At 37.4% G+C, this 15,828-nt stretch overlaps 1 protein-coding gene and 1 pseudogene across 1 annotated transcript in view; both read left to right on the top strand.

The window, feature by feature from the left end:
* The first annotated feature begins 2,694 nt into the window (after positions 1–2,694).
* On the top strand, positions 2,695–3,267 carry LOC101115121 (large ribosomal subunit protein uL22-like; annotated as a pseudogene).
* A 1,724-nt stretch (positions 3,268–4,991) lies between these two features.
* LOC114115031 (uncharacterized) overlaps positions 4,992–15,828 on the top strand; it is a 131,484-nt gene continuing 120,647 nt past the window's right edge. Inside the window, exon 1 of the mRNA XM_060416068.1 lies at positions 4,992–5,120. Within this exon, the coding sequence (XP_060272051.1) occupies positions 5,104–5,120 (17 nt within the window). The 5' untranslated portion in view covers positions 4,992–5,103. The remainder of the gene's footprint in view (positions 5,121–15,828) is intronic.

Raw genomic sequence — 15,828 nt, 5'->3', positions numbered from 1 at the left:
TTCAATTAAAATCTTAAAAACAGTAGACAGCTAGTCCTAGAACTGTGTTGCTAATGCGTGTATAGCAAAATACTAGGTTAGACTGTACTATGAAACAAATCTATTAATTATTCACAATAAAATTCCCACAATGCAATTTAATTAGGGATGACAACCAGTTACTAGGTTCTGAATGTGTACGTGTGTACACATGTCAGTGTATTTGTGCAGGCTCATGCTCACAAGAGGATGAGATGATTGGATGGTATCACCGACTCAATGGACATGAGTTTGAGTAAACTCCAGGAGTTCGTGATGGCCAGGGAGGCCCGGCGTGCTGCAGTCCATGGGGTCGCAAAGAGTCAGACACAGCTGAGCAACTGAACTGAACTGAACTGAACTGATGCTCACAAGCTGGGGGTGATAAGTAAAATGTATGTGTTGGCTTAAAACAGCCAGTTTTCTCTTAGCAGAAAAAGTATCTAGGACAAAGTAATCCAAAGGGCAAAATTAGGAGCATCTGTCTTCAGATGTGAAAGATCTGCGTCTTGAGGCAAACCAGAAGTACTTGCAAAGTGGTTGGAAAGGGAGGGCTGAAGAGTCTGAAGTCAGCACAGATGAGAGGGGTGCGCAGTAAGGGGACCAAGCGCTTGGGAGCTTGGACACCCCAGGGGTGAAGAGAGGCCCAGAGGCACCATATGCTTTGAGGAGACCGGAATAATAATGTTGCTAAGAGCCTGCATCTTTAAAGACAATCTCTTCAGGCAGGAGAGAACTATAAAGGAGTTACTTGTGAAAATAAACAGTACTGAAAAGGATTTTTTTTCCTACACTACACCTTGTCCTTTTTCTTCCCCAGACACTTGGGTAGAATTCAAAACAACTTCTGAAAGGTGGTGTGCAATTTATATTATATGCAACAGAGTTTTTGAGTAATTCCATTTATTTGCCCAACGTAGAAATGGTCACAAGGAAAGTTACGTGAATAATGAGATGGCATGAGAAAAACAGGTCATCAGCAGCCTGAATTCTTTTATATGGGAAAAGTTTTTTCAACTATAAAGTAAAATCTTGGTAATGTTGATTGGCGTACCAGGCAAATACTGTTTTCACTAAAGGATACCCACATATTAATATAATTGTACTCATTGGTGGAAGTAGCAGTTGTAACTTGTCTTTATTCCTTCAAGAATGCATGTCTCTTACTGCTAAGCAGATAACGTCATACATTGGACAACAAATATTTCTCCTTTTCAAAATCCCCATTATAATGATGCTCTATGGAATAGTGGAGTGGCTGTGGAATTTTTAAACAGATCTTACATTTTTGCTAATGGATAAATTTTTGACCCTGATGCTGGGAAAGATTGAGGGCAGGAGGAGAAGGAGACGACAGAGGATAAGATGGTTAGATGGCATCACCAACTCAACGGATATGAGTTTGAGTAAATTCCGGGAGTTGGTGATGGACAGGGAGGCCTGGCATGCTGCAGGCCGTGGGGTCGCAGAGAGTCGGACACGACTGAGCAACTGAACTGAACTGAACATTTTTCTAAGGAAGTCTGATAAGAGACAAATTACAGCAGAAAGAATGAAAAAATGTCCTGACTTTTCACTCCTGGGCTCATGGGAACTCCTTGTCTTATCCCTGATGGATTAAGAACATTCTCCTAACCACTTAATTTGGGAAGTAGTTTCATTTTTAGTAATGTGGAAGTTAGACCCAGCAGTAGAAATGGAAAATAGTACTCATATCTATTTTAGAACAGAGAACTAGACAAGTGATCCAGTCTGAAGTTTATTTTTGTTTACTTTTTATCCTGCCCATTTTACTCAAGCCTGAAATTACACTCTATTTGGAGCAGTATGATGTTTTGAACACCTCGGTAGAGTACCTTATAAATATTTATTACTGCTTTCAGATAGCAGTGAGCTGAACTCATCTCCATCAACGGGGTAAAAACGATTTAAAATGCCATTTATCCAACAGCTTTGCTGCTAAGAGTTACTTGACTTTTTTGCTTGGTTTACTTGTGTTTATAAAACAAGCTTAAATATGCCAGTGCCAGATAGTTTGGAGGATTTGGAACTCCAAAGAAAAGATGCCCCAACAATGTGCAAACTCAAATCTCAGGAGCCGTGTAGGTCTAGACCATCCTCTGCTCTGCATTGTCATAGTGAGGGCTTCAGTGGGAATCTCGCCAGGAGTGGGAAGCCAGTCGAAACAGTGTGTGTTCTAGGATAACAAGAGAAAATACAGACCTGTGTAGAGGTATCTAATTATTATTATTTTTGAAAAATACTCTTATGTTGTACAAATTACCAGGTTTGTCATACTGACCTTTTTCTTTCTTTTCCCAGCCATTTTATACATCCGTATGAGTAATACACATATTTGTCATTCTATTAGGATGATATATTCATCACATAAATGCTTTGTTTTGTTTGGGGGCTTCCCTCTTGGCTCAGCTGGTAAAGAACCCACCTGCAATGTGGGAGACCTGGGTTCGATCCCTGGGTTAGGAAGATCCCCTGGAGAAGGGGACTTCAGTATTCTGGCCTAGAGAAGTCCATGGACTGTCGGACACGACTGAGCAACTTTCACTTCACTTAACACCATTAAAAGGGCACATAAGTCTCTTTGTTCAGTATATCTAACTTCAATATTAATAAATTATAAGTTCAATTTAAATCTAGTTTTCTGGCTTTTTTGGTAAGCGGCCTGAGGTGACTCCTAAAAATGGTGCGCTATTCACTTGACCCAGAAAACCCCACAAAATCATGCAAATCAAGAGGTTCAAATCTTCGTGTACACTTTAAGAACACTCGTGAAATCGCCCAGGCCATAAAGGGTATGCATATCCGAAAAGCCACCAAGTATCTGAAGGACTTGGTGGCCGTTCCGCTGCTATAACGGTGGAGTTGGCAGGTGTGCACAGGCCATGGGGCTGGCCTCAGGGTCGATGGCCCAAAAAGAGTGCTGAATTTTTACTACACATGCTCAAAAATGCAGAGAGTAATGCTGAACTTAAGGGCTTCGATGTAGATTCTCTGGTCATTGAGCACATCCAAGTGAACAAAGCCCCCAAGATGCGACGCAGGACTTACAGAGCTCACGGTCGGATCAACCCCTACATGAGCTCTCCCTGCCACATTGAGATGATCCTTACTGAAAAAGAACAGATTGTTCCTAAACCAGAAGAGGAGGTTGCACAGAAGAAAAAGATATCCCAGAAGAAACTGAAGAAACAAAAACTAATGGCCCGGGAATAAATGCTGCAAAAAATAAATGCAAATAAAAGTAAAAAAAAATAAAATAAAATAAATAAATAAATCTAGTTTTCTGGACTTTGTAAAGGTTATTTTTTCCTGTTCTAATATATTTCTAAGAATTACTATGGATCCCTTTTTTCAAAAAGCTTCTAAGAAAACAACTCTAATTAGCTTCTTCTCCTAATACTAATAATGTTTACATAGGCTTTACATATAGAATATTAACAATTATTTCATTTTATCCTTAACCCTATCAAATGAATATTAATATCATTATCCCCATTTTTATATTTGGCTTAGAGGCATTAAATTTCTGATTCATATTGTTAATCAATAGGAGAGCCCACGTTTGAATTCAAGTATTTCACTCTACCAGAGCTATCTTACAAAATTTTTCCACTTCCCAGAGCTATCTTACAAAATTTTCTTAATAATGCTGCCTTCACAAAAGTACATCCAGTCTTGATTTCGTCTTTCAGTCCTTTAAAGTTTAGTTATTTTTCAGGTTGGGCCTTCTACTCATGTTACTCTGCATATTTCTGCAAGGTCTTCACCACTTAGTATCCAGATTTCTGTCTCCAGCTGTCTGTCAGACATACCTACTTGGATGTCTCAGAGCCTCCTAAATATTACATGTTTTAAAATTATATTTTCTAAAAAAATTAAAAATAAATTTAAAAATAATAATAATAAAATTATCTTTTCTCTCAAGCATGTCCCTGCTTCTATGTCTTGCAATGACTCAACATGGAACTTTAGGTATTGTTATCCTTAATTTGCCTACTTTATCCCTCACCCTGCCCTTTCCTACAGCAAACACTCTCCAAACCCTATCCTTTTTACTTCTCCCACTACTTCAGGTTTTATTCCCAATCCATTCTTCAGATTACAGTCAAAGGAGATATTGATAAGGGGCAATCTTTTCTAGTCTTTCCCTCACTTGAAGTTCTTGAAAAGATATCCTGTTGGACAAAGAATAAAGTCCTATTTTCTTAGCATAACAATTAATCTCTGCAGTTTAAATTTTCATCACTTCCCTTTCTTCCAACCCCTCATATACCATAATTCATGTTCTTACAAAAGCCACAAGACACATCTTCTAAATTTTTATTTGACATTAATAACATTCATTAAGGGTTGCCTGAATAATTATGATCAATATCATATAACACTAGCTTAAATAGAAATATTTCATTTATTTAAAAATTCTAAACTCTTTTTTCATTGATATAAGATTTCAGAAATTCTAAATCAAGGTCTAACTATTATTTATCCTAGTTTTACAGATGAGTGCAGTGAGTCCAGGAGAAGTCAGATACTTCCCTGAGGTCAACACAGGTTATGAAAATAGGACTCAAATTTAAATAATATTAATCAAAGTCTACAACCTCCACCATACCATACACCATACTGCTTCACTTCTGAATCTACCACATGAAGATAAATAAATCACCATCCAAGAGCCCAACTGGAGCATTTAAGTTTCCTTTTTTGTTTGGGTTTCTTCCACTCCATCTGCACCACATGAACATCACAGCTGTGTTTCTTATATGTCCCGTCCAAGATCCTAAGCCACAAAGGCGTGCAGTGCAGCATTGTTTATGAAAAGCATATCTGAAAATAAACAGACCATTAGGAATGGTTAAGACAGATAATAATAGAATGATTAAAGGATGGTAGATCATTCCTGACACTGCATAAGATTAAGATGCTAATCAGATTTTGGATTTAGACAACCCAGATAAATCCCAAGTAGAACAAGACAAGGTAGTCAAATCTTTACTTCATTTTCTTGCCTTTCAAAACACACATTTGCATTTTATCCATGTCTCCTTTAGAGCTGAGGAACTTATGAAGGCTTTACCCAGGTGAGCTGATTATATGTTCCTTTTAGTTTTTTCTTTTTCTTCTTTTTTATGCCATTTTGAATGAACTATATCCTATTTTAATTCTTGCTGTCCTAAATTAGTTGTTTAGCAAAAGGAAAATTGTTTGAGTGTTATATATGAAGATAATTTAACAATGTATTTCTTTCCAGCCACAAAAAAATCCAACAGCTGTTCTTAACCCGCTTTGTTACAAAATAGGATGGATATATCCCAGCCACCCCCCCAAAAAAATTCTGAATAGTCAATTTGTTTAGGCTTCTTGTATTTATGCAAAGAAAGATATCATATGTACATGTGAATAGCCACCATCTATATCCTAATTTGGTTATTTGAAATAAATTGTACATTTGGAAAGCAAGGAAAATTTAATTGAGAAGCTAGGCTGCCCAACATAGTTGAAATTCTTTCTGAGTTCAGTGAGGGTCAGTTTAATTTCAAAGCAGCAGTCCTTGTTTTGAATTCCTATATTCTGCTTTGTTTCATTTGCAGCATTAAATTTACTAATCACCAAACCTGATTTCCTCATCCAGTTTGGTTATAAGAACTTTTCCTGATTAATTTTATACTCAATTTTTTCTATTGTGTAAATGTTTACATTCAGTTGCTTTGAAAAATATTAATTACTTAAAACATTGTAATCTGAACTCTAGAAAGGAGAAATTAAGAATTAAACATTTTTTTCTATAATAACAATTGCATCTACTCTGAGATTTAGACCAATTTCATAGGCAAAATATCCTGACTGATACCTTTTGTGTAAATAATACCAAATCAAACTTGGCAAAATAATGTTTTTGCAACCTCAGTTTCAGTTTTCACTAAATAGTATGTCCCAAGATTCTGATGGCAATGTATATTTACAATCAAAAAATTCCTCTCTGGATCAAGGATTCAGTCAGTCCCAGTCCTTCTTACCTCCTTACTTTCACTCAGAATTTAAGTATTAGATAGGTTTTCATCTCTTTCTCTTCTCCCAGAATTTTAACATTAGTTCTTTTATTCTAGTGTCAAATTACCATAATGTTGACTAAGTATCCTAAAATTATTTATTTGGAAAGTAAACTGAAAAATAAATCTCTATTGTCTACTTTTTTAGAAAGATATTCTATTCCCTCAGTTGCTAGCAATTCATTTTTTTCTTAAATTTTATGTGAAGTCATTTAACTTTTCAAAGAAATCTGTAGTAACCATGTGATAATTATAGGATGTTCATAAAATAATCTCAGCATCTTGTCTTCAGGGGGAAAACCATCCAATGACCAAGTTTTCAAATAAGTTTCTGAAATGACACCCAGAATTTTAACTGGATGGATCACATTCTCAATTGTCTCATCACCTATAATGCCTCTTTCACAGACTGTTCCTGATTGTTTTTGTGAAAAGCAGAATAACAATTCTGAATGTGATCTGAATTGTGAAGATAAAAACTCAGTACACAAAATGCACTGATATGTTACTCTTATCTGGAGACCTCAGTGAATTTGAGAGATGGGATAGAATGTTAGCACTGATTATCTGCCCAATACAAACTCAATCACAAAGTGATCAAATTAACATGGCAGACTAATTCTAAACATAATTTCTCATTCCTTCATCATTGGCCAGACTGCAGTTTATACACTTTCTAATAACAGAGGGCAAAACTACAGCTTAGTAGATCAAACTATGTAAAGGGAATGAAAGCAGAACTATCAAGCATAGACACTTTAAAATAAATGCCATTTTACTGCTTTCAAAAACATGCATTAGTTTGGATTAAGCTACAGAAGAGTATTTACTTTAGTGAATAAATAAAGTGACCATAGAAAATGTTTCAAAATGTTGATTCTAAGATTAGTGGAGAAGGCATATCCTTTAAACATTTTGAATAATGCCTCTATGAAGTTCTTACAACTTGTAAAGTAATATTCTTATCAAATTATTTTTTCAGAGGTGACACAAGTAATTTCAAGGTAATTCAGGTTATCCTGAATTATAAATCCTAAACTAGCAATGAGGTTTAACATTGCCCAAAGTACCCTAAATATTATCAGAATAAAAAGTTGGCTATTAATAAGTAGCTGATGATAACATTTCCAATGAAACATTTGAAAGAACATTGCTCATTAACGTCTTCTGAGTGACTTGAAGAAGTACAGTTAACCTGCGGCCATTTTTAACTTATATGTTTACTTGAAATTACTATTACTCTTCAGAATTTAACAGTGTGATTTTATGTGTTTTCCTTGATTCCAGGCTGGAAAGGAGTGATATTATACATTTTCTACTTTGAGCAATCAAAAACTCTCTAGTACCATAGACTAGATGAGATTTGTCCCGGGGGGAGTAAGACATGACCTCAGTGAATCACAGGAATTTTATGTTTGAGGGGAACTACACACTGAGCTTTCTGTATAGAGATCAAGATACAGAGTATTCAAACACTACTCCAAACAGAGAGGTGAGCCTGAATGCTTCAAAATTAAGAAGGTGTCTCTTAAACCCATCAGCAGTTGGTAATTCAGTGATTATTAAGCCTTCAGAGAAGCATAGCTCTTCTAGAACATAGTTATTGAAGTAGCGTAGCTCTACTTCAGTAAGTGAAAAAGGAGACAGCATTCCTCTTTAGAAAACTCAAAAGCATTCCTCATTTAATTAATAGGTAAGGGAAGGTCGTCCACAGAAAAAAAGTAGTCCCTGAGATTTATTCAGTTTATATTAGGTGCCTGTTCTTTTGCTGACTTTCACATATGTGCTTTATTTTTCCTTTTTCTTCATCTTACTGGAAACACAACTGTTTAGTAAACTTTTTATTATTAGAAATATGTAAGTGTTGAAACTGTCATCTCTTCTCTAGTTTGCAGACAGTATAATCGGCCAAAGAGAAATATTAAGTGTCACATAAGACTGAATACATGAAATGGGTCCCTTAAGATAGATTCTATGCTGGCCAAGGCTAGAGTAGGGGAAAACCACAGTTACAGATTTCTCAGATCTAGCAACTGAAAAATATTTTAGAGTAGGTAGGGCTCTAATTGTAATTGAATAGGGCGATTCCTCCTTGTGCAGTGGTATTTAATCCATGCATCATTCTGCATGTGGGATTAGGTAAACATAGTCTTTCGGTCATTCCAAAGCCAAAGAAGATCTGAGGCAGAGCAAACTACACCTCCAAGGATGTCTAGTCTAGTGTCGCCATGATGAGGGCACACAGATGTGCCTGCACCTTCTAAAGTAAGAAACGCACACCGCTGGTGATACGCAAAATGGCTTCCGGGGATGCAAGATGAAAATATTTTCTTTTCATCAGTTATTTGTTCTGTTTTAATACGTATTAGCTACAACCCAGAATGTCACATGTCTTGTTATCTAGCATGAAGCTAAAGTTCAAAATTTAGTGAATCAAAAATCACTAAGCAAACAAACAGCACGGCTATTTTACAGCAATGGTAAAACTCCTAAAGGCGGTGCACAAATCACTGGCAGGAAACAGGAAAGCAAGTGGTACTCATTCCTGCATCCAATATGATTGATTGACTGTGAGATTTTTCCCACACGTGTGAAATAGGAGCACACTAAGGAAGATAAGGGTCGCCGCTCCTGTGGATCCCACATTCTGTCTCACTTCTCTAAGCGGAACCTGGGGAGACTGGGGTAATCTAAGGCTGTCTACACTGGGGTGTTTTATCGACTTTTGTTGGATCCCAAAGTAAATTTCCTCTGAAGCTCTGGTGGCTCCAGTCAGGTTAGCTGCGGAGCGGCCTGCTGTCTGATTGATTGAACCCCAGGGTGACAGTCTCACTAGTGGCGCTTCAGGAAGAAACATTCCTCCGCAGTCCTGAGCCTCTGAAGAGGATGAGCTTCCAGTGCACGTTGCAAACAGGAAGGTCAAGGCCTTGGCACCTCATTGCCCTGCCAGGTGCCCTCCGTGTGAACACTTCCCATAATCCCCCTGTCCTTGCCCATCACGTCAACTCTTACAGGCAAAGTCAAGCCCAAAGGATAGAAACCTTTGACTCTGAAAAACTACATGTGGGCACCGGGGAGACAAACAATTAAAAACACAACTTGACATCTTACTCTGTAGCCCTGGCCTACTAAGCTGACTTGCTAGATTTTTATCACAAGGTACCTTTAGCACAGGATGAAAGAACGATCTTGTGGCCGTAACACCTAGGATAGATTTAGGATGCAGTGTGGGGCAGAGCCTCTTTATGCTGGGCTAAGAAAATCTAAAAAGTGAGCTCTTCCTAGAAGCTTGCAGATATAGAAACAAAGAAAAAGCATCTGTGCTTAAACCAAAATTTAAAACATTCAAAATTAAGCCTTAGTGTGTACTACTTGGGAAAGGAGGAAAATGAGGTGGAATGAAATGAAACTCTATTCGTTGCGGGTTTCCTCAGGACTGTTCTAGTCTAAAATCTTAACGCTGTTAAAGATTTTCTGAATGAGACTCTGTTCTATCTGATTGCATCGGGTTCAGTGGGGTTTCTGAATCAGAACCACTTGGTATGTTTGTGAGGTTGAGAGGGTGGGTAAGTGCTCATTAAAAATGCATATTTCTAGGCCCCACCTCAGAATCCAAATCGCTTAAGAGGCCCCCAAATTGACATTTTTTGCAAGTTACTCCGTAATTCTTAAACCCTCTTAAGTTTGAGAATTCTTGTGTCAAACCACAAATTCCTTGAAGTTTAGAACATGTTCACATTTTTGTATTAAGGCCCACTCAGAACCTTGAGCCCATAGCACAAAGGGATTCTTCAGTCTGCCTCTGCAGGAAGCACACTGGGTTTTCCTAATTATGATCCATCTCCTTTTACCAAAATCATTCTATAAGGAAGTGAGAGAGGAAAGAGTTCCTAGACCATGTCAGGAGGAGCCTCCACATTTAACACCATAGATCAATAAAAATCTTTCAAAAATCTTCAGGTAAAAAAAACAGCTCTTCGCTTTTCAGAGTATTGCCATGGTGAAAAAGAAGAGAAACAGCATCTCCACACCGTGCCTCCTTGAGCAATCCATTGCACTTCTCTATCTCCTCTGATGAAAAATGAGGATGTTGAGTAGGTGATTTCACACCGATCTGTCCTCAAAGGCTAGACACTTTTGAAAATGTAGGGATTTTCATTTTTAGTTCATTCTTCCCTTCCTGTACTGGTATTACTTAATATAGCAAACCTTATTAAATACCGAGCTCAATTTTCTTTTGGTTTACTAATACAAATTTTTCTTTACCCAACTTTTAAAACGTTAATAATAATAATAACAATAAGTTCCACACTCGACAATGCCCTTTTCTGTCTGCATTTCGTTTCTGCCGAAATTCTGATTTAACTTCTATAGAGTGAGCTTCCTGCCCTCCAAGGGTTACCCTCATCCACTAAAGTTACATTTGAGCAACTGTGGGTCGAGTAGGGTGATGACATTTCAACAAAGCTTATTTTTAAAAATAATTATTTTAGTATTGAAATTGTTTGTATCTATTCTTCTGAACTGAAGACCTTAACTGATTTATGCTCCAGTGATCACCAAGAGTCTGTTTTGTAGATAGCCATTATACTCCCTATAAACTTTAACAACCTACTCAAAATATGGTACTTAGGGCAAGGAAAAGTTTGTTTCATTGGATGTGAGATTTGAAAGTTTTTATTTAAAACCATTAACCTAATAGATTCTAATATTTTATTCATATGAATGTATATAAATATAAGTATAAATAGGGGCTTCCCAGGTGGCTCAGTGGTAAAGAATCTGTCTGCAATGCAGGAGACGTAAGAGACACGGGTTTGATCCCTGGATGGGACAATCCCCTGGAGGAAGACATGGCAAACCACTCCAGTATTCTTGCCTGGAGGATCCCATAGAGAAGAAACCAGGCAGGTTACTGTCCATGGGGTCTCAGAGTCAGACATGACTGAGCGAGTGAACAACAATAAACCTGTTTAGTTTCACGATACTAGGAAACTTATCGGAGAAGGCAACGGCACCCCACTCCAGTACTCTTGCCTGGAAAATCCCATGGACGGATGAGCCTGGTGGGCTGCAGTCCATGAGGTCACTAAGAGTCCGACACCACTGAGCGACTTCACTTTGACTTTTCACTTTCACTCATTGGAGAAGGAAATGGCAACCCACTCCAGTGTCTTGCCTGGAGAATCCCAGGGATGGCGGAGCCTGGTGGGCTGCCATCTATGGGGTCGCACAGAGTTGGACACGACTGAAGCGACTTAGCAGCAGCAGCAGTAGCAGCAGGAAACTTATAGTAGTTATTAAGAATTACTGCCCAGCAACCAAGTGAGTAAAATTTCATTCTTGCAGGTCCATAGAAGTGAGAGCAAGTCTCAACTGATACATGGGCTGAAACAGCTGTTTTCCAGTATAACCCTTCTTATGCTCATACATAATTTTTAGACTTTTAAGGACAAAAGAATACAGTTTAAATTCTAGGCTATTCAAAAATCAGGAATGAGAGTAGCAGATAACATTGCATACTTTAAATATATTTTCAAAAGTAAACGGAAATTTTAGAATTTTCTTTAAATATTTTAACTTGAATTTTTCATAATTTGGTTTACCTATATAAATTTCCTTAAAACATTTAGTACAGAGAACATAGTCCTTGTGTGAAAATCAAGAAAATGAAGTTATAAGAAATGCACTAATATTTCTTGCAAAGTCTACAAGAAACTAGAGCCAATAGTTATTTTAAAAAGTCCTTGATAGCATGCTACACTGGAAGTTAAGCATTTAACTTTCTGAGATTATTTTATAGAATTTTCAGTTCAGTTCAGTTCAGTCACTCAGTCGTGTCCGACTCTTTGTGCCCCCATGAATCGCAGCACTCCAGGCCTCCCTGTCCATCACTATCTCCCAGAGTTCACTCAAATTCACGTCCATTGAGTCGGTGATGCCATCCAGCCATCTCATCCTCGGTCGTCCCCTTTTCCTCCTGCCCCCAATCCCTCCCAGCATCAGAGGCTTTTCCAATGTGTCACCTCTTCGCATGAGGTGGCCAAAGTACTGGAGTTTCAGCTTTAGCATCATTCCTTCCAAAGAACACCCAGGGATGATCTCCTTTAGAATGGACTGATTGGATCTCCTTGCAGTCCAAGGGACTCTCAAGAGTCTTCTCCAACACCACACTTCAAAAGCATCAATTCTTTGGCACTCAGCTTTCACAGTCCAACTCTCACATCCATACATGACCACTGGAAAAACTATAGCCTTGACTAGATGGACCTTTGTTGGCAAAGTAATGTCTCTGCTTTTCAATAAGCTATCTAGGTTGGTCATAACTTTTCTTCCAAGGAGTAAGCATCTTTTAATTTCATGGCTGCAATTTTAATAGCTATCATTTTGTACCTTTTAATGAATCTTTCTCTTCTTTTTGCCAGCAGAACATACCCTGTGAATGTTACAAGGAAAACACTTCAGCTTCAACAATACAATAGAGAATTTTTAAGTAATTTTTCAAAGCAGTGATACCAGTAAAATTTTCTAACAATACTTTTAAAAAATCTTTGCCATCTAACAATATTCTGAAAATAATGGTGTCACTTTGTAATTCTGCAGTAGAAAGATATTGTTCATATTTCCTGTTTACATTTTTCCTCATTATTCTCTGAATTATAATGAGTCAAAGCCCCGTTTAAAAAAAAATCTATAAAATCCAATGTAAAGGTCTAAAATATGATAGGTTTTGACTGATATATAATAGTAATCATGGTAATTTTCCTGAGCTTTATTGCCAATTCTGCATAAAACAAATAAACATTTATGAAAAATATAAGTCCAGGAAATCTGCGGTGGAATGGATACTATAATGTAAATCCTAAGGTCTAATGGTGATATACTTTATTTGTGGATAAAATTATAGCTTATGCATTTGTGTAAAAAAAGACAGTAAAGTGCCTAGAATTTTTGAAAGTGAAATGAGAGACTATTAGAGTGTATTAAACAGGGGGAATGACATGATTTAACATGTATATTTTTAAAATCTGGCTGCTATGTAAATTCAAAGAACATAAATATAGAAGGACAAAAATCAATTAGAAAGCCATTGCAGTTGTCCAGATTTTTTTAAATATATTTATATATATATTAATAATGTATATATTTACTTTAAATCTTGAATATATTTATATACATACATATGTATGTGAGTAATATTAATAATAACTTTATTAACTATCAACAAATTAATACCGAGTAAAGGGGAAGAATACAGTTGGCAAAACAAGAGGTGACATTATTATTTTTTTTAATATTTATTTATTCGGCTGCGCCCGGTCTTCGTCTTGGCACGTGGGATCTAGTTTGCTGACCAGGGATCGAACCCATGCCCCCTGCACTGAGAGCACTGAAGTCTTAGCCACTAGACCACCAGAGAGGCCCAAGGGGGCATGTTATTAAAAACATAATTATATACAGGGACTAATTAGAAACTGTCCATCTAGTTCATTTCTTCTTGCACTTTTATTAGGTACTCACTACACTATGCTAGGCTGACACACTCAACAGGTTTTCAATTCCCTGAAATAAAATTGAGCTCTTTCAGAACTAAAATGCAAACTGATGAAAAAATTTGCTCTATATGCTCAGAAATAATTCCAGGGCATCTATACCATGTGTTGTTCAAACAATTGCCTAATTCCTAATAGCCTGGGTTCTAGTCCTGAGTGATGCAGAAAGCAAGGGCTCTCTGGGTATGTCTTTCTCCTATAAAATTAGAACTTAATAAGATAATCTTGAAAACTTCTAAATATTTCTAGCTCTAAGAGAGTTTATGGTTTGATCAGCTTTGATCCAATGGACTATCTCCCAGTGTCAAGCATTGTGTGTGTGTATGTGTGCTTAGCTGTGACCCCACTAACTGTAGCCCATCAGGCTCTATTGTCCTTGGGATTTCCCAGGCAAGAATACTGGAGTGGGTTGCCATTTCCTCCTCCAGGGGATCTTCCCAACCTAGGGATTGAACCCAGGTCTCCTGCACTGCAGGCGGATTCTTTACCATCTGAGCCACTAGGAAAGCCCAACGTCAGGCATTGCTCAGCTTTAAGTATGTGTGCATTCTAATAGTCCTATGTATATACTCTAATACAAGGTTAAGGATAATGCCATCTACTGGAAACATTCATAATGTATTTTCAGTTGTGTTTCTCCACGATAACTCTGCAAGGTGAAATGTGTTGCCATTTTCTCCTTTGGAGACCAGCCTCACAGAGATTACGTGGCCTGCCAAGTAAACAGCAGAGGCAAGACACACCCCAAATCTTCCCCTGAACAAAGTGCAACAGGCTACATTTTACTGTTCAAACTAAATGGCATCATACAGAAATAATCAATAACCTAGTCAAGTGCTTTTGAAGCTTTTTTTTTTTTAATTAGAAAATCCAATATGTGTCAGACAGGGGTTAAGAAAAAAAAGATTTTAATTATGTGTTTGTAATCCTCTCCCCAACCCTACCTGCTAAGAAGAAAGGATTATTACTTGCTTACTCAGCCATAGAAACTTAATTGTGTCTATTGGGGAGAGAATATAAAGGCTAATTAGCAGATACGAAATGAGTGTCAATTGCTCTATATAAGAAAGGTAGCCTAAGGAAAAGGAATTTTCATAAAGTTATGAGACTGAGAATTTATGGAAGAAAAGGGATTTGAAATCAACACATTACTATGATGGGATTTTGAGGACAGAAATGGGTTAAGAAGAATTTTAAAAAGTTTTTTGCCAAAACTGGCCACAAAGCAGCCATATTTTATTTGGCAAAACAGATAAAAGATGAGCTTCTCTGCTGAGATGTCCAAAGGCACAGGCGGCCCAAATACGCTCAAAACAAACTGCTTCATGGGAAGCTATTTTTCTTTGTATCTGTGCAGACAGTTAAATCCTCTGAAAGTGAAGCAATTGAATCGGGTTTAGTTCTAAGCACAGGCAGGTTTTTCCCTGGTTAGTTAGTAGGCTGCCTTCTCCCTGGATATCTCCCCAATACTTTCTATTAGTTAAGACATCAGCAGGGAAAATAATCTTTTATTTCCTAATAAAGGCAAAGAATTGAATCTTTCACAAATAGTAGATTCTTCTATAAAGAATTCATGTTGTATACTAAAACAAAATTTTATATGTAGTATATATGATAATGTAATGAAGGCAAAGCACCTCTCTATTCTACCCCCACTTAATATAGCAGAGCTAGAAATTTGCTGATATTGAAATTAGGCCAAAAGAATTAGGTATTTCTATTAGGTTAGGAAAAAATTGGAATATCAGTTCAGTTCAGTGGCTCAGTTGTGTCCAACTCTGCAACCCCATGGACTGTTGCTTGCCAGGCCTCCCTGTCCATCACCAACTCCCAAGAGTTTACTCAGACTCATGTCCATTGAGTTGGTGATGCTATCAAACCATCTCATCCTCTGTCATCCGCTTCTCCTCCCGCCTTCAATCTTTCCCAGCATCAGGGTCTTTTCCAATGAGTCAGTTCTTTGCGTCAGGTAGCCAAAGTATTAGAGCTTCAGCTTCGACATCAATCCTTCCAATGAATATTCAGGACTGATCTCCTTTAAGATGGATTGGTTGGATCTCCTTACAGTCCAAGGGAAGCTCAAGAGTCTTCTCCAACACCACAGTTCAAAAGCATCGATTCTTCAGCACTCAGTTTTCTTTATAGTCCAACTCTCACATCCATACATGACTACTGGAAAAACCATA

Source organism: Ovis aries, chromosome 5 (assembly GCF_016772045.2).
Source record: "Ovis aries strain OAR_USU_Benz2616 breed Rambouillet chromosome 5, ARS-UI_Ramb_v3.0, whole genome shotgun sequence".
Classification (NCBI taxonomy): Eukaryota; Metazoa; Chordata; class Mammalia; order Artiodactyla; family Bovidae; genus Ovis; species Ovis aries.
The sequence above is the reverse complement of the archived record's forward strand: the minus strand, read 5'-3'. Positions and strand labels throughout refer to the sequence as shown.